The following is a 15966-nucleotide window of genomic DNA, read 5'->3' on the forward strand; positions in this document are numbered from 1 at the left end:
AAAATTAAATTAAAATAACCATATAATTACATTGACAAAATAAATAAGAATGTGACATGTGGTAAAAAAATCTTTATTTATTAAAGACGATTTGGGTTGGGTTAGATTGCTAATGGGGATAACTTTAGGTGGTAAAAATGAACAATGAGACATAACTGATAATTTTGTATAAAATTAGAGATTTTTGTAGCAATAACCCATCAAAATTTTTTTTTATTAGTTCTAAACAGTTGCACACAAACAACCAATGGTAATAACTATCAGATCGTATCCCATACATACATAACCTGCCAATCATAAACATTTGGAAAAGTCTGATTATGCTTTGAAAGATAAAATCCATACTGGGTAACCATCCAATAACATCTATTCATACTAAACAAATTACGACCACACATTCCAGCAATACGGTTGTTGAAAACAGCGAGAGTGATCGACTTCATAGCTTGGTTACCTTCTTTTAACCAATAAAAGTTACAATCATAGCGATTCGTATCAAAAAGATTTCTACGAAAGCGCCATGTCATGATGTCTCCAGGTTTCAGTAATTCGGGACCACTTCCATCATCTCCTGGTTGGCATTGAACAATCATGGTTTCAATGTCTCTGTTAGTGATGAATATTCTGTATGGTTCAAAGGGTTTGCTCGCTGGTGGGTCTTTGGCTTTCAAAACACTATATGATACATGTATAAAAAATGAAAGGTAAAGCATCGCGTAGAAAAATGGGAGGTCTTTTCTGCTAATACCCATGTTTAAGAAGGTGTTTTTGGTTTCTCTACAAAACATTTTCTCATGCTACACATATATACACAAATAATATCGACATGCATTTATGGGTTTGTTTGAACAAACCAAAACACAATTAAATGTGCGTTAATTAACCTTATAACATATTTAAGACGGGTAAATGGTTTTCCTTTTTCTTTTTTATTATTAAGTCAACTCCAAAATAAAAATGTTGTAATAATTTCCTATTCTAATTTAGGTATAAAGAAAATAAACGATTTAACAAGCAAATTTGTCAATTACTTTTCTTCCATATATATTGTTATAAATTATCAAATATAGTGTATCAATCGTAAATCATATCAAGCGCTTCACCGGAGGAGAGCAAATATATCTATGAATGTGCACGTGGTTTATGACCCAAATTTATGTATCAAAAAAATATGAATGGAGATAATTTAAAATGTCTAGTACTCTCTACGGAATAAACAATGAAAACCATGTATGATCATATATTTACTATTAACTAAATGTGTACTAAGATATTCTTCAATGTGGTGTTTTTTTATAGCTTATTATGAATTGGTTGAGTGGTCAAAATAAATAAACACCATTGGAGAACAAGAGTTTTTTGTTCGGTAGTCAAATACAGTTTAATAGTTTGAACAATCAATCATTTTCTCTTTAATAATATTTCATTTTATCTCTCTGATTTAAGTTTAAGTATTTTTATTATTTATCTAAACTTTTTAGATAAACAAATATATAATTTATAAATATATACTATAGTAATATGTGAATCGTTTGTATGTGAGTGAATGTCTTTATTAAAATATCAAGTGCTTAAAAATCAACTGGTTAAATGAGAGGGTTTTATATAACATTTTATATAGATAAAGATAAAGTAGTTAAATTAAAAAAAATGTCATAAAAAAGCTTAACAATCAGAGAAACGATTAAACTAGAGCCCAAAAACAATAAAATAGTGCGGGGATAATATTTTTGACTATAAGACTAAAGGGTGTGGGCACGGTCTGGGATCGCAGTTTGTGCCACGTCAACCGCGAACACCGCCCCCAGGTTGCGGTCACGGCCTGGTGCGGTCTTGGCCGCACTGCAGCTAGAAACTACCGCGTGCTGTGATTGGTCCCTTGGTTTTGACTGCTTTTTTGAGCATTGAATCGGTCTTTGTAGTTAATTTTTTTTTTTTTTTTGAACTTTACTACACACATACACAAACACACACACACACACACACACACACATATATATATATATATATATATATATATATATATATATATATATATATATATATATATATATATATATATATATATATATATACACATTAACATTTTTACACAACCTTTAACCATATCTCTACTCCTTTTCTCTATTTTTTTTTTTTGAAAAATGTCATCTTCCAAACGACCCAACAAAGAAAAAACATCAGTCAGAAACACCAACACCCCAATACCTTCATTTGATCAACCGATTTTCTCAACTCCATATTACGACTACGGCGGTATGTTTCCGTATTTTCCACAACGACCAGCGCAACCACTATCACAAAGACCACCACTACCACAACACGACCAGTATTTTAATCCATTTGTTTTTTTGTCTCAACCCGAGTTTGTTCAACAAACACAAACACAACCAGAAATGGTCGTTTCTGATTCTGAATCGGAATTCGTTACAGAAACTCAGCCCACTCGAGCAACAATTAAAAGAAAAGAGAAGGTGGAGGGTAGATGTTGGGAACCTTTGGAAGCGTTAGTGTTGGCATAATCTTGGATCGATATTTCAGAAGATGTGACGATTGGAAAAGACTAAAAGCATGACCGCTTTTGGATTCGCGTTTTACACAGGTTCCATAAAGGAATAAACCATGGAGAATACCGTTCAAAACATCAAGTGTACTCCAATGGGGGGAAGATGAACAAGGAAGTCATGTTGTTTAATGACTTATGGAACAACATGAAACGTCAATGGAAAAGTGGAGAAAACGATGAAGTGATTTTGAAGAAAGCATTGAAAGTGTATCAAAAAGAAAATCTGAAGGCTTTCAAGCTTCTTGAAGTTTGGAATTTTTTTGAAAGATAACAAGAAATGGCTGAGTTGCAAAACATCAGGCGAGCATATCAACAGTGGTTCAAAACGCAGCAGAACATCTGAGTCCGACCACACTACATCAGATGCTCGTGTTCAATTTGATCTGAACGAAGATGAACCTATTCCAGTTTCACCACCTTCCCGACCAATGGGAAGAGACGAAATAAAAAAAAAAAGCTAAGGAAAAGGCAAAGCGTTGGATTCAGATGATTTGAAAAAATGAGAGTCGACATGAAGGGTATAAAAGATGGAATGGACAAGAGTTTGCAAAGTGCTTCTGAAAGAGAGCTTCAGAAACAAAGGGTGAGCGACATGCGAATACCAGCGACGGACACGTCGAATATGATTGGGGCCAAGCTTGAAGTGGTTTTGTCGATAAAGAAGGAAGGGAAAAAACGTAACATCAATCATGACTAATTTCTAGTTTTTTTTTCAAGTTTTTAATCGTTTGGTCTGTGTGTGTGTGTGTTTTTTTTAAGTTGTAGGTTTTATGTTTCTAATTTGTTTTTCTAAATTTTTAGGTTTTTTTTTAAGTTAATAATGTATGATATTTTTATTTTTAATTAATGAAATATTATCTTTTTAAAATAATGTTTTATTTATTAAAAAAATAAATTTTATTAAATTAAAATAGTTAACAAAAAAAATAAAATAAAATAAAAGTGTGGCACCACCCCCTTGGTGTGGCAAGAAACCACACTTGTGTGGTAAAAAAAGACATGTCGCTTATGTGGCGGGGGAGGGAGTGCGGTTTCGATGACACCACTCCCTCCAGCCTAATATATTTGTACCATTGGAGATACTCTAAACGGAAATCTGCAAAAAAGTCCCAATAAATCAAAATATTTGGACTTTTCTGAAGATTACCTTTAAACTAATATATATATTATATGATCTAATTTAATATGTACTATTCCATATCTTCTTTCTTATGCTCTTCTAGGCTCACCGTGTGTTTTTATCGGTGTCGTCAAACCCAACAACCAAAATCTCACTCACAAGCCTCGTTAACTCCATCAATTTTCCAAAATTATCCATTCACAACTCTATAATCATCTTTCAATCTCCAAATAAAGAACGGAGACAATCCTTGTTGGTTATGTGGATGTCTGTATTACCTAACCATGACTTAAACCGTGGTTCCAACACTTGGATGTTCCTATTACCTAACCATGACTTAAACCGTGGTTCCAACACTTGGATGTTCCTATTACCTAACCATGACTTGAATCCTATTTCGAACCCATACACTATTCGCATTTTCCATAGTGTTTTTCACAACAAAATATGAATCTCACATGGTTTAACCAGTGATACCTTGGCTTAAGTCTTACATGACCTTTGTTTCCTTACAATAGGGCTTGAAAACCATGAAGAATGAACTATTAAGCTTAAAAAACTCAACATAGGTAAAAAAAAATCAACTCAATATTATGTACTGAAAACCATGAAGAACGTTAACTCTAATTGTAAAAAAATGTCAACAAGCTTTCCATCATAAACTATTAAAATATTAATTTGGTATACCTACGAGCTACGGTTCCAACACTAGAATGTTCCTATTACCTAACCAGGACTCGAACCTTATTTTGAACCCATACACTAATGGAATTGTCCATAGTTTTGTTAACAACATAATACGAATCCCACATGGTTTCACCACTAATACCTTGGCTCAAGTCTTACTTGACCCTTGTTTCCTTACAATAGGTGTAACATCCCGAATTCAAGGTATAATATTTACTTAATTTATATTCTTATTCTCTTATCAAATTGACGAGTTTGAGGCCCCAACTAGCCGAGTAGAGAGTGTTAATGGTCGCGTAATTTCTAGAATGTACTCGACGAGTTAGAGTACCCCAACTCGACAAGTAGGAGCTGAGTATGAAAACCCTAATTTTCAGGGTTTGTGTCCTATTTAAAGGAACTTAAGCCTTCATTTCCACCTCCCTTATCATCTTAACACTCTGAGAGAAACCCTAATTGAGCTATATGCTTGTAGGAGAGAAAGAGAGGCTAATATTGCATATTGTAGTGCACTTTTTGGATGAAGATTGAGGAGAAAAAGGCTTGGGACGAGAAGGAGCTCTTGGATCCATCAATAAGAATGTGTTCCGATCTTTATCAAAAACTTCATCATTTATTGGTTTTTGTCTTGCCAAAAACTAAGGCATTCTGGAAGCCTGAAACAGACTAAAATGTAATAATGACAATTGTTGTGATGTTACGTTTAAGTCATAATGACAATTGGTGTGATATTACAATAATTGTCATTATTATGTTTTAGTCTATTTGGGGATTCCAAAATGCTTTACTTTTTGATAAAAAAAACCAATAAATGATGAACCATGTGGGATTCATCTTATGATGAACCATGTGGGATTCATCCAATGCATCAGTGGTTGAACATGTGAGATTCGTCTTCTATTGTTAACAACACTATGAACAATGCCATTAGTGTATGGGTTCAAGTCATAGTTAGGTAATAGGAACATCCAAGTGTTGGAACCTGTCACACCCCAAAACCTGAACAACGGAAACGTTCTGGGGTGGATGACGTCATGTCAAGTATCACAACATATGTAGTATAGTAATCAAAGTACAACAACCATTGCATTAATAGTAATAGTTTTACATAAGTTACATTTCATAGAGACATTAAAGTAATACAGAAACTGGTATAGATGCAGCTCGGTTCTAGGCTAGCTACACAAAAGCTCCTGGGTGTACCTGTCTATTGCTGACCTGAGAATACAAGTTATTTTGAAAGCGAGTATCAGCATTTTTATAAATGCTGGTGAGTTCATAAGTATTTAGTGTCATTTGTGTAAGTAAGCATTTAATTCAAAATAACTTTATAAAAAGTAGTAGCTTAAAATCTACGGTGTATTAGCGTTTGTGACATCCCCAAAATCACGGCCAGAAAAGACCGATTTTGTTTATGCTTTATAAAAATCAGAGTACTTCATTTTATAAAAAGGTTGCGGAATTAGTTCCTAGAAAAACACGATAAATACGTTATTAAAACATTTTCGAAGAAACGTATTTTTATTCATCTTAAAACGTTTGGGATGTCATCGTTAATACAGAAACATAAGCATAAACAGAACTTACAATTATTTACACTAGTGATCTACATCTCTTTAAATCTCTCAGTGTAATGTCACTTCATATCGTCACCTGTGAGGTAAATAAACTGAGTGGGTCAGGTTGGGAAACCTGGTGAGTACATAGGGTTTTCAACCCACAATAATATAGTTATTATGTTTAAACAATCAAACAATCAACCAAATTACCCATCCCCATTATCTTCTTTTAGTCCTCCCTAAAAATATTATCTCAAGGGTCATCTCCTATATCATATTTACTTCTCATCTCCTTACATCGTATTTCCATATGTGATTGTTCCTACTAACTTTACCTAAGGATCATCGCCTACATTGCATAGACAATACTAATCCGGGGATTACTCCCTCAATATGTGTCTAGCAAGAGTTAGGGTATCATCGCATGATTACGCAGCCACAACATCGCCTGGACTTGTAAATCATGATAAGGGTTAGTCTATCATCGCATGAATACGTAGCCATAACATCGCTTGGACTCGTAATTCATAATAAGGGTTAGACTATCATTGCATGAATACGTAGTTACAACATCGCCTGAACTCGTAATTCATCACCTACAGGTTACTAGCCTGCTGGTATTTCCACGGGGTTGTCTATAATAGTCCGTGGTTGCCATCTATAGTATGGTAGATGACTACATCTCCAAATTGTCGGACAAGGTTGTAGTATCCTACATCACTGATTCATAATCACCTATCTATCATCACCTTCCTATCATCACCTATCTCTCATTATTTTATTTCGTCACTCACCAACTATTTCATCTACCCATGTTTTATCCCAACATATTTGTAGATATAAAATAAATATACAGTTTAAATCATTTAAAACATGTATAAATCATTCATCCAGCATAGACAACAAGTATTCAAACAATATGCACACATAGCACGTAATTTATATTAAAATACTTCATATCTATGTGTAAGATGAAAGGGACCATGCACTCACCTGATTAGGTGGTGACTCAGCACTCGGATAGCACTTCGATACTCTCAAAACGATATTCCTTCGATAAAACCTAGTATCGATACCACTAGGGTTTAGTTTAACGATAACCGCGACAAATTAATTAGTCCGAGTATTATTAAGCGTTAATAATACTCGATATAACTCATAATAATAGCCCAAATAATTATTTTAAGGACCTAATAACATTCCTATAATTATTTGAAAGCTATATTAAAAATTGCGTAAGCGTAGCACACTTTTAGCAAATTTTATCGAAAACCGGAACTTAATTGGAGCAGCGTTTCGAAACCGAAAAACTCCTTTTTCTCGGGACTCCGGGAGCCTCGGGGCTTCCATAGGGTGCTAAGGGGTTTTTTTCTAGGGTTTAGGGGGGTTTAGATGAGCTAGAGAGAGAAACTAGTGAGAGAAAGAAGTGGATTTGGAGTGAAAAACTCGGAATGGCTCGCACGCTATTTATAGCCCCAGCAGCCTCGGACTACGCGGCGCGTCCAGCAGCTACGCTGGGCGTAATCTCAGATTGGGTCGCCAGCTCGCACCAGCTGGCTCGCACTTCGGAAGAGGATTAGTACCGAGGGTGCGCTGGGCATACCGAACTCCGACGCGGGGCGTAAGGCGAAGCGAGGCGACGTGGCGCGATCCGAAGCCATCTATCTCACATCAGATTTCGCAATTTGCATGCTCATCTTTAAAAATTTGTAACTTTTGCGTACAACCTCCGTTTTCGACGTTCTTTATATCCACGCGAAGGTGGGAACATACTCTACAACTTTCATTTAGACTCCGTCGGCTAATTTTGGCTCGATTTTAAGTTTTGTATTATTAACGGGCCGGGACACGATTGGTCCGTTAAATCCTCATAACTTCTTCATCCGACATCCGTTTTCGCCCATCTTTTTCTCGTTATGCTACTCTCAACGAGATCTTCGATTCTCGTTTAGGTCGTGTCGGCTAAAAATCACTCGGTCTAATATTTGAATTTCGGGTTGTACACTGCTAGTACGAAACTTCGAAAAATCATAACTTCTGCATACGAAGTCAGATTTGGGCGTTCTTTTTATCGATATTCTTAGTTTAACATATTCTACGACTTTCGTTTAGATTGCTAAGGCTAAATCTCGCTCTATCGTAAATTCACTATTTATGATTCCCGGTGTTGTGCCGGTTTTGTCGCGAAACTTCGACGGGTCATAACTTCTTCGTTATAACTCGGATTTCGGCGTTCTTTATATGTACGGAAACCTCATGACATATACTACAACTTGGTTAAGATTATTTATTCTAAATAATCTTTCGTCGAAAAGTCGTTTTTGACCCCTATTGCCGCTAATTTGACTAGCCCGGATTTGCGGGCGTTACAACGTCCTTTCCAGAAAACCCTATATTTTCTAATTAAAAGCAGTGTTCTACCAAGACTCAAGAGTGTTATGTTTTAAAGAGAAATTTTCCCTGAAATACTATCATTACCAAAATATGGTATTTGACTTTGAAGAAAGTAAGAGAATATCACTAGTAAAAAAATACTAGGGGAAAATAATATATGCCTCAGTAGAAAATACTGCTGACTAAGGCAAAAGAAATCATAGACTCCAGGAGAGTATCGAATGAATAATACATCTGGCTCAGTCTAACAAAAGGAAATACAGACCCCAGACGGTATCAAATGTACGATATGGCTAGCAAGCTCTAAAACAAAGAAACATAGACCCCAGCGGTATCAAATGAACGATATAGCTAGCAAGGTCTAAAACAAAGAAACACAGACCCCAGACAGTATCAAATGAACGATACAGCTAGCAAGGTCAAAAACAAAGAGACACAGACCCCATACAATATCAAATGAACGATACAGCTAGCAAGGTCTAAAACAAAGAGACATAGACCCCAGACAGTATCAAATGAATGATACAGCTAGCAAGGTCTAAAACAAAGAAGTAAGCCTATTTCTGTTGTTTCAAGAGTACAGTGTTAATTCTCGTTACCATAAGGCTATGAATTATAAGGTAAACATGGAGATACTCGTAACCATACTGATTGACACTAGAGTACTTGACGCCCTGCAAGCGTCGGAATAAATGTGACATTTGTCACCCCTTGGCTTGGTAGGTCGTGGACAGTAGCTAGCAGTCAGGGTGCGGGAGTGTCAGTCCCGTATAGATCTATACACACAATGCTCGCTCTCCCTCCAGGAGACTCTGGTTACTAACTTGACGACGGGGAGATCCGTGTCCTGAAGATGCATCTCGTATTCTGAATTCTATTAGAGGCACTGGAGAAATGATATAGACTCGAGAATGAACTGACTCCTTTGGTATTCTCGTACTAGAAAGAGTAAATAGAACCTCCTAACAATTCCTATAATAGTTACTTGTGTCTCTCATCTATGAATGACGAGTGGGAGGATGCCCTTGCTACCCAAGGGATCTGAACTGGTCGATGGAAACCTTTATGTCTATACGTGTATACATGATATATAACTAATGTTTAAACGACCTTCGGACGGATATCCGATACCCACCAGACCACATCCCAACGAGGAAAAGGAAATAGGGCGAACTAGCATTCCTAAGTCTTTTAAACATTATGTATATAACTATACAAGTACATGCATGCATTTAATGAAGTAGAAGCATAGAAGTATAGATAAAATCTTGGTAAAACCTTTGGAAAAACCTTTAAAAATAAGAATTTACAACTTGATATCTTTATGTAAAACAAGTTTTGAAAACCGTTCATAAACACATTTTGAATATAATTTGATAAAACAAAATGAGTATAGAAAATCTTTGGTTAAAACACTGCTGTAATTGGTTTAGAAGTAAAACATACAGCACGAGAGATAATTTGAGAAAAGATTTAAAAAAGTAAAGACGTTTTGGAAAACCATCTATAGTATTATACTTGGTAAAACAGCTGAAATTGTGATAAATCCTTGTGCATGCGGGTTATTAATCACATATGATTGATATGATAACTAGCATGTTTTAACTTGTATCCCCCCATAAAAGCATGTAAAGACATTTAAAAGGTTAATTCAGGGGTATGAACTCACCTGCTGTAAGCGGATCGGATGGAGGTACCGGTTGGGTGCTCGGTGTCAATTAAAGACTTGAACACACTTAGTGACCTATTAACATATGATGGCATATGTTTACATAAAATTAGTAATTATAATACTAATTAAACACGTAAACGCATCCTAATGAGCGGAAAACACTTTGGTCAAGTGCTCGGAGTGCCCCGGGTAACATCTAAGGGAGTGTATGGCCTAGTTAGAGAGTTTACTCTTCAAGAGTAAACTCTTAATAGAGTTTACGGCCCAAATTACCAGCTCTGCATGAGTTTATGGCCTTAAACTCATGGTGGGGGTGTTCTAGGATGCTTAATGGCCTTAAACTCTTGAGGGGTGATGCTAGACTTAGTTTTTAAGGCATTGGAATAGCATTGGAACAACATAAGGACCATTTGAGGAGTTTACGGCAGTAAACTAGGAGTTTACAGCCGTAAACTCTTACATGCCCTCTCCTTATGTGTGTTAATGTCTTAAATGGAAGGGTATAAAGTTCTATGCGTTTTTCCAATCCATATAGGGAAGTTTAGGGCATCATTTGGCCATTCTATGGAGTTACGGCCCATGGACCAATCCTAGGGGGGTTTATGGCTGTAAACTTCTATATCCATAGTTTCTTTGATGTTTAATGTCTTTACTTCAACGGTGGTTGCTTCTAGACATTTTCCCAAGCCTTAGGAGGTGTTTGAGGGCAATTCTAACACCTTAAAAGGTGTTCAAGGCCCTTGAAGAGGGGTTTATGGTCCAAGAGTGTTATTGGGCTGTAAACTCATGTTTACTCTCCATATAATAAGGTTTTGGTGTTCTAAGCTCGTACATGCAAGTCTACAAGTCATATCTAAGCCCTAGGAGTGATTTGGAAGGGTTTTGGGGCTTCAAAACCCCACTTATGGGTGTTTACGGTCCAAGAGTGTTCTTGGGCCGTAAACACATGATTTGGCCCATATTTGATGTCTTAAACAAGAATTTGCATGTTAAGTGAGCTAAACAACAAGTTAGGGTAGATTACTTACTAGTTTGGGGTTCGAAATGGGCGGTTTTTGGATCAAAAGCAACTTATAGAGAGAGAGTGAAAAGGGTGGAAATGAGGTTTACTCTCCCTTATATAAGGGCTTGAGTTTGTGGCTCGGTGGAAATCTACCCGATATTGACGTTAAATGGGGCTTTTGGTCGCACCCGATTAAATGGTTGTATTTTGACTTGGTTGAAACTAAAACTTTTCAATGGATTAATGAGGGTGTTTCTAATTTGTTTCAACCCTTACAAAGTCATTATAAAAGTCCCAAATTAATTAACCTATTCCAAAAGGTTAACGAACAATTAATAAAGCGGGTTTTATTAACGGAAGATGTGGTTAAAATGACGGGATAAATTTCGGGTTGTCACATCATCCCCCAGTTAGAGGGAATTTCTTCCCGAAATTTGGGTTTAGGCAAGGAAGTGGCATAAAAAATTAGGTAAAGGTATGAGGGCACTTCCTATTAGGTTGGTCCTCACACACCCAAGTGAACTTTGGCCTATGCTTGGTGTTCTAACAACCTTCACTTACGGGATGCGGATTTCGTTTCGTTCAGTTAGCGATTCCTACAGGTGCGTCTACGAAGTTAGGGTTCCCAATGGTTTATATCAAGATGAGTGGGATATAAAGAGTGAAGTCAGGCAAACACTTTTCAAGTCTAGGAAGTGGATTATTTTGGGCGAAACTTACGGAATTTCCGATAGTAGTCGTGGTCTGATGAGGGTTGGACCAATTTTGCAAAGAATCTCGGATGGTCCTAAGCTCTCGAAAATGTAGAGCTTTTCAGTTCCTAGAACATAGTGTACTTCTATGGCGAGATCATCACTGGCGTGATCGCCATTTTGAAGTTCTAAAATTTCTCTCTTACTGAGGGTGTAGTCCTTCAGGTTGGCTCTTAGAAAGCTCGGGTTGTCCTTGAATTCGTGTTTCCTATCGATTGGCTTTCAGAGGTTTTCTGGGTCATCGGATGAATTGGATATCTACGGGTATCTGTTTGCTGTAGGCGTCTATCTCAACCTAGTGCAAAATGATCCTGCACTTCTGGTCCTCGAGATGTTTCTAACGGAAAACATTCAGGGTTAATGAGATAGGGTTCAACCAGACGATTGTTTAGAAAGTTTTTAAACTTTTCATCTTCGTCTAGTCGACGCTTTCACAATATGATTCCTTGTAACATCCCGAAATATCAAGACTAGAGTTGAAAGGCTAAAATAGTAAATTGGGAAAGAGTGACTCGGCGAGTCCATGGATGGACTCGGCGAGTAGAGTCGTGATTTGGTTGCGTGTTAAGTAGCCGACTCAGCGAGTCAATGAGGTGGACTCGGCGAGTAGGCGCTGAGTGGAGAAAACCCTAATTCTCGGGGTTGAGCCATATATAAGGAACATTATGTTTCCTTCCAGGCCTCTTTATCACCCTTGAGTCCCAGAAACCCTAAAGTCGTGGAGAAACCCCATTGTTGAGCAAATTGGAGCTTGGAGAGGTGGTTGTTGAAGAGATCTTAGAGAAGGAGAGGCTTGGAGCAAGGGGCTTTGCTTGGATTCAAGTTTCATTGCAGTTGGGGCGTTCTTTTGAGGTAATATCTCGTCTTTGAGCTGGTATTTCCTTGATGCATCATTTTGGGGGTATTAGAGATTATATATTTGGATGTGTTGGAGTTTAGAGGTTAGATCTGAGGTTGCTACCTCAGATCTGGAATGGAGAAGAGTTGGAATGCATGAAAGTCCCTGTGTTGAGTGTTGGATGAAGCTATCATGTCCCAAACCTTAGCCCTAATGTGCAAAATGCATAGATCTCTTTGGATTCATGTAAAGTTTGCCACTTTACGTGATGGATGGGTTGTATGAGGCTAGATCTATGTTTTGGATCAATTGCATGGCCTAGAATCCTTCTGTATGGATTCAGACCGGCGGTACTCGGCGAGTCACATGGGTGGACTCGACGAGTTGCTTGAAGATACGCTGGGACTTGGCGAGTTGGAAGAACAACTCGGCGAGTTGGATGAAGATGGCCTGGAACTCGACGAGTTGTATGAACAACCCGGCGAGTAGGTTGAAGATAGCCGTAGACTCGGCGAGTCTGTTCTTGGACTCGGCGAGTCTTGTCGAAGAATCCCAATATTTCTGGTTGAGTCGAGAATCGGCGAGTCAAGGGATGACTCAGTGAGTTGTGGGCGAGTGGACTCAGAGTTGTTGAACTCGACGAGTCTCGGAGTGACTCGGCGAGTTAGGTCGCGGATTAAGGGAAGTTCTGAGTATGGGGACTCGACGAGTCATCGGGTTGACTCGGCGAGTAGAGTCAGTCAAGGGATGACTTTGACCTTGTCCAAAGGTTCCAGTTGTCTTTCAGGGGTATTTTGGTAATTAAGGGTATTTATTGAGTGGAGTGTGTTGGTGTTCAGTGGAGGAGTCCGTGTCGGAGCTTGGAGCAGCGGGATCTTATCCTTTCGGCCGGTAGTTTCGAGGTGAGTTATTCTCACTATATCGACAGGGTCTACGGCACCAAGGCCGACCCTTTATTGGATGGAAATCCGGATAGTTGTCTGTTATGGTATTGCTTGATATGGGCCGGAAGGCATGATGATATGGGCCGGAAGGCATTATGATATGGGCCGAAAGGCATTCTATATTATGTGGACCGGAAGGTCATGGCCTGGAAAGGCGTATGTGCATATGTAGTATTTTGGCTGAAACATAGGGTGATGTTATGTTCGTAATCGGTTAGGTCAGTATCCTGGTTAGGGTGATGATATGTTATGTGATCTGTTTGATCGATTTGTTGACTGTGAACTGTTATATGATTGAATGTTATGTACGCAGGGTTGTTGAACTGGGGTTTGACCCGATATGCATGGCTGTTCTATGATCTGTTATGTTATGTATGCATTTTATGTTATGGGCCGGAAGGCAATATGTTATGGGCCGAATGGCAATATGTTATGGGCCGGAAGGCGACATGTTATGGGCCGCAAGGCAATATGTTATGGGCCGGAAGGCGATATGTTTTGGACCGGAAGGTCGTGGCCTGGAAGGGCGTATATGTGGTTGGTATTTTTGGGGATATCTCACTAAGCTTTCGGGCTTACAGTTGTGGTTTTATGTTTTTCAGGTTCTTTAGGGGACCGTGGCAAGGTGAAGGCTTGATCGTACCGCTCCTCATGAATTTTGTAGTAATGTGATTCTGGGAATACGTTAAATGTTTTGTATTGAAAACCTTTTGTAAAGATTTAATGGAATCGAGCTGTTTTTGAAAAATTTAAAATTGGCTGTATTTTTCGGTCGTTACAAGTTGGTATCAGAGCCTTGGTTTGAGTGAATTGGAGGAACATTCGTGTGACTCCAGTCTCAAATCGAGGAGAGTTTTCAAAAGAGTATTTAAAATTGTTTTCAAAATGAGTAATGGAGGACGCGGAGGTACGATCATCCGGAGCCAGTAGGTAACCCCAAAATACCATGCATGTTATTTGTTTTTGAGTTTTGATAGAACAGCATGCTAGTGATAGGCTAGGGATCTTCAGGATTTCATGATAATGTTGCCTGATTTGTGATGCCTGTAGCCTAGGGTTCCTTATGGGAGATTTTCAGTGTTCCTCTAGTGGTGAGGGTTGAGCGTTGTTATGCATGTTTCTCTAGGGTGTTGTGGTAGTACTTCATACAAATATGGGTAGGTGTGGAAGGTACTATGGGCCCGTACTACTGAAAGCACATGACCCATACGCGTATCAGGGAAACCATAATCTCTAGGGTTGGGTTTAGAGTTGGTTCCCGGGTTGGTGGGAAGTGTCTGAGGTTTCATGGTTTATTTTAGTATGGAGATTTCGAGACATGCTGGGAGTAGATCCGGGTTAGGATCGGAAGCAGGAGAGAGAGTGCCAGGGGGATCGGTACCGCGCGAGGTTATTGGTCAGATGAGCTTGTGCGAGTTAGATGCGAGGATTCGCGAGATCCTGCATGATGAGATTGTTGCATTGTTCCGGGCTTAGTTGCCGGAACTGTATGGGTCGATCAAGACCACCATGATGGAGTATTTTGATGAGCACTATGCGGCTCTCGCGGAGACGGCTGCCGTGGCGGCTATAGTGGCTGTAGCAGCGGCAGGGGGAGGAGCTGGTAGGGATTTTCAGTATCGGGACTTCGATAATACGGAGCCTCCCACCTTCGATGGAGTTCAGGACCCGATTGTTGCTATGAGGTGGTTATCAGACGTGGAGGGGTGTTTCTTCACGTGTTCATGCCCTGCTGATCAGAGGGTGAGGTGTGCTCTGAACCTGTTGAGGCTAGCGGCAAAGAATTGGTGGAGATTGACCGCGGGGTCATATTCGGATGAGCAGAGGGCTGCGGTATCATGGGATCAGTTCAGAGAGATGTTCAGCATTCACTATGTTCCGCAAGTGGAGAGGGAGAGATTGGCTCAGGAGTTCCTTGGACTGAAGCAGGATTTAGAGTCGGTGACTGAGATCACCAGGATGTTCACTTAGAGGGCGATGTTTTGCCCAGAGTTCGCTTCGGAGCAGGCTCAGATGTCCCGATATCTGAGTATGCTCAAGGGGATATCAGACAGTTTGTGTCTGCGCAGAGGTGCGAGACCTTGTTGGAGTTGAAGGAGGCCGCCAGGCAGCGTGAGTTAGAGATTGAGTTGCAGTTGCGTGAGCTGAGGCAGGCTCCGAAGCAGTCACATCCGGTGCCGAAACGGTCCAAGACCGTTGATGTTAGAGTGGGGGATCTGAGCAGCCACACTTGTGGGAAGTGTGGGAGGGGTCACACCGGAGTTTGTAGGTCCGATGGTGCATGCCGCAAGTGCGGAAAGGAAGGGCATTATGTGAGGGATTGTCAGCAGTCAGCGCCGATTCGGGATTTGAGGATTTGTTATAATTGTCATCAGGTTGGACATTTGAGGGTCAACTGTCCACAACTTTCCGTAGGACCGATGCAGGCTCC

The 15966-nt window shown here is 39.2% G+C and overlaps 1 protein-coding gene across 1 annotated transcript; it reads right to left on the reverse strand.

Moving 5' to 3' along the window:
* Positions 1-260: 260 nt before the first annotated feature.
* On the reverse strand, positions 261-752 carry LOC111889072 (uncharacterized). The gene has a single exon (XM_023885204.1). It carries the CDS (start codon positions 750-752, stop codon positions 261-263), a length of 492 nt encoding a protein of 163 aa, XP_023740972.1.
* Between the last annotated feature and the right edge of the window lie 15214 nt (positions 753-15966).

This window comes from Lactuca sativa, chromosome 3 (genome assembly GCF_002870075.4).
Source record: "Lactuca sativa cultivar Salinas chromosome 3, Lsat_Salinas_v11, whole genome shotgun sequence".
NCBI classification, from domain to species: Eukaryota; Viridiplantae; Streptophyta; class Magnoliopsida; order Asterales; family Asteraceae; genus Lactuca; species Lactuca sativa.

Bases quoted from the DNA above. Each gene is read 5' to 3' on its own strand.
- LOC111889072 (XM_023885204.1), bottom strand. From the start codon at position 752: ATGGGTATTAGCAGAAAAGACCTCCCATTTTTCTACGCGATGCTTTAC.